Source organism: Sinocyclocheilus anshuiensis, unplaced genomic scaffold, assembly GCF_001515605.1.
Source record: "Sinocyclocheilus anshuiensis isolate Anshui unplaced genomic scaffold, SAMN03320099.WGS_v1.1 scaffold2533, whole genome shotgun sequence".
Lineage (NCBI taxonomy): Eukaryota > Metazoa > Chordata > Actinopteri > Cypriniformes > Cyprinidae > Sinocyclocheilus > Sinocyclocheilus anshuiensis.
Genome location: NW_015548189.1, coordinates 310,737 through 312,142, shown reverse-complemented (window position 1 = coordinate 312,142; position 1,406 = coordinate 310,737). Strand labels below are relative to the sequence as shown.

The window sequence follows — 1,406 nt, the reverse complement described above, 5'->3', positions numbered from 1 at the left end:
CGAAAGAGATGAGTTTTCAGCTGTCGCTTGAAAGTTGTCAGGGATTCAGCATTCCAGATAGGGGTGGGAAGATCGTTCCACCAGCCAGGAGTGGTGAACGAGAATGTTCTTGTAGATAGCTGCTTTCCGGCTACAAAATGGTACATTTTATTGTCTATTTTGAGTGTTGTGATGTATCATCTGTATTTTGTTCTCTGTTTTGTTAGATTTCTATAATGACATATTTGACTAATACCAAGTTCTTAGACATTGTTCAAATAAGTACAAGCTAGAAAGAGAAGGAATAAATAAAGAGAGAGAGTTATTTATTTTTTTTTTATTTATTTATTTTTTTTTATTTTTATTTTTATTTTTTTATTTTTTTATTTTTATGATGAAGTCAAGTAGCTTCGAAAGAGATGGGTTTTCAGCTGTCGCTTGAAAATTGTCAGGGATTCAGCATTCCAGATAGGGGTGGGAAGATCGTTCCACCAGCCAGGAGTGGTGAACGAGAATGTTCTTGTAGATAGCTGCTTTCCGGCTACAAAATGGTACATTTTATTGTCTATTTTGAGTGTTGTGATGTATCATCTGTATTTTGTTCTCTGTTTTGTTAGATTTCTATAATGAGCTTTGCTTAAATGGCACCACTGAGAGTCCTTCTTTTGTATATTCTGATAATGACAGATGGTTTTGTAGAAGACAATGTTTAATTTGTGCTCCTTCTTTTCTGATGCACATCTCCTACAAGTTATCCTACATGAGGATGTATCAGGTGGGCAAGGCAATTCAGTCTTCAACAGAATCAACAGTCTCTTGGAAATCTTCACCCCAGTTGAAGTGATGCCATGGTCAGTACTGCCAAGCTGCATGACAGATTGGAATTTTTAACGCCTTGGCACTGGAGATTATGATATAAAAGGAAAATAATAAACTGTAGAGGGAAGTTTGATGTGATTGCCTTGGAGGCACGAATGTTCTAATAGACATTCTCACAAAAAAAAAAAAAAAGATTTCAGTCTATCTCAAATTGCATTTCTCCAATCGATTTCTTCCTTATTGCTGAAGCTAATGAGACACCTGGGATATTCGGCTTCTCGTCTGGCCCCAACAAACCCTCTCTGAATATATGAAAGGAGATAAGCTCTTGTTTGTGCTGAAATTAATTTATTCAGTGGTTCATTCTAAACATGAAAGCTGGATCTGCACAGCGAAACCGAAAGTGTTTTAAGATTCAACCTCAAAATGATTGAACGCACATGAGATGTTTGTGTGCTTATACTTGGTTCATCTTGTTATCCACTGAATTGTTAACATGCCTGAATGGCCATATTTTATACAAGAAACCCTTAAAAACATTTTGTTACTTTAAATAAACATTAATTGAAAATAAAATTTTAAATGCCAAGGCAATATTTCTCATTTTA

General features: G+C 35.3%; 1 protein-coding gene across 1 annotated transcript in view; it reads left to right on the top strand.

Annotated features, from left to right (window-relative positions):
- The window catches only part of LOC107705035 (cholecystokinin receptor-like), a 47,138-nt gene extending 46,227 nt beyond the window's left edge, over window positions 1–911 (top strand). Inside the window, exon 6 of the mRNA XM_016508148.1 lies at window positions 731–911. Coding sequence (XP_016363634.1) covers window positions 731–823 — 93 coding nt within the window. The 3' untranslated portion in view covers window positions 824–911. The remainder of the gene's footprint in view (window positions 1–730) is intronic.
- Window positions 912–1,406: the final 495 nt, after the last annotated feature.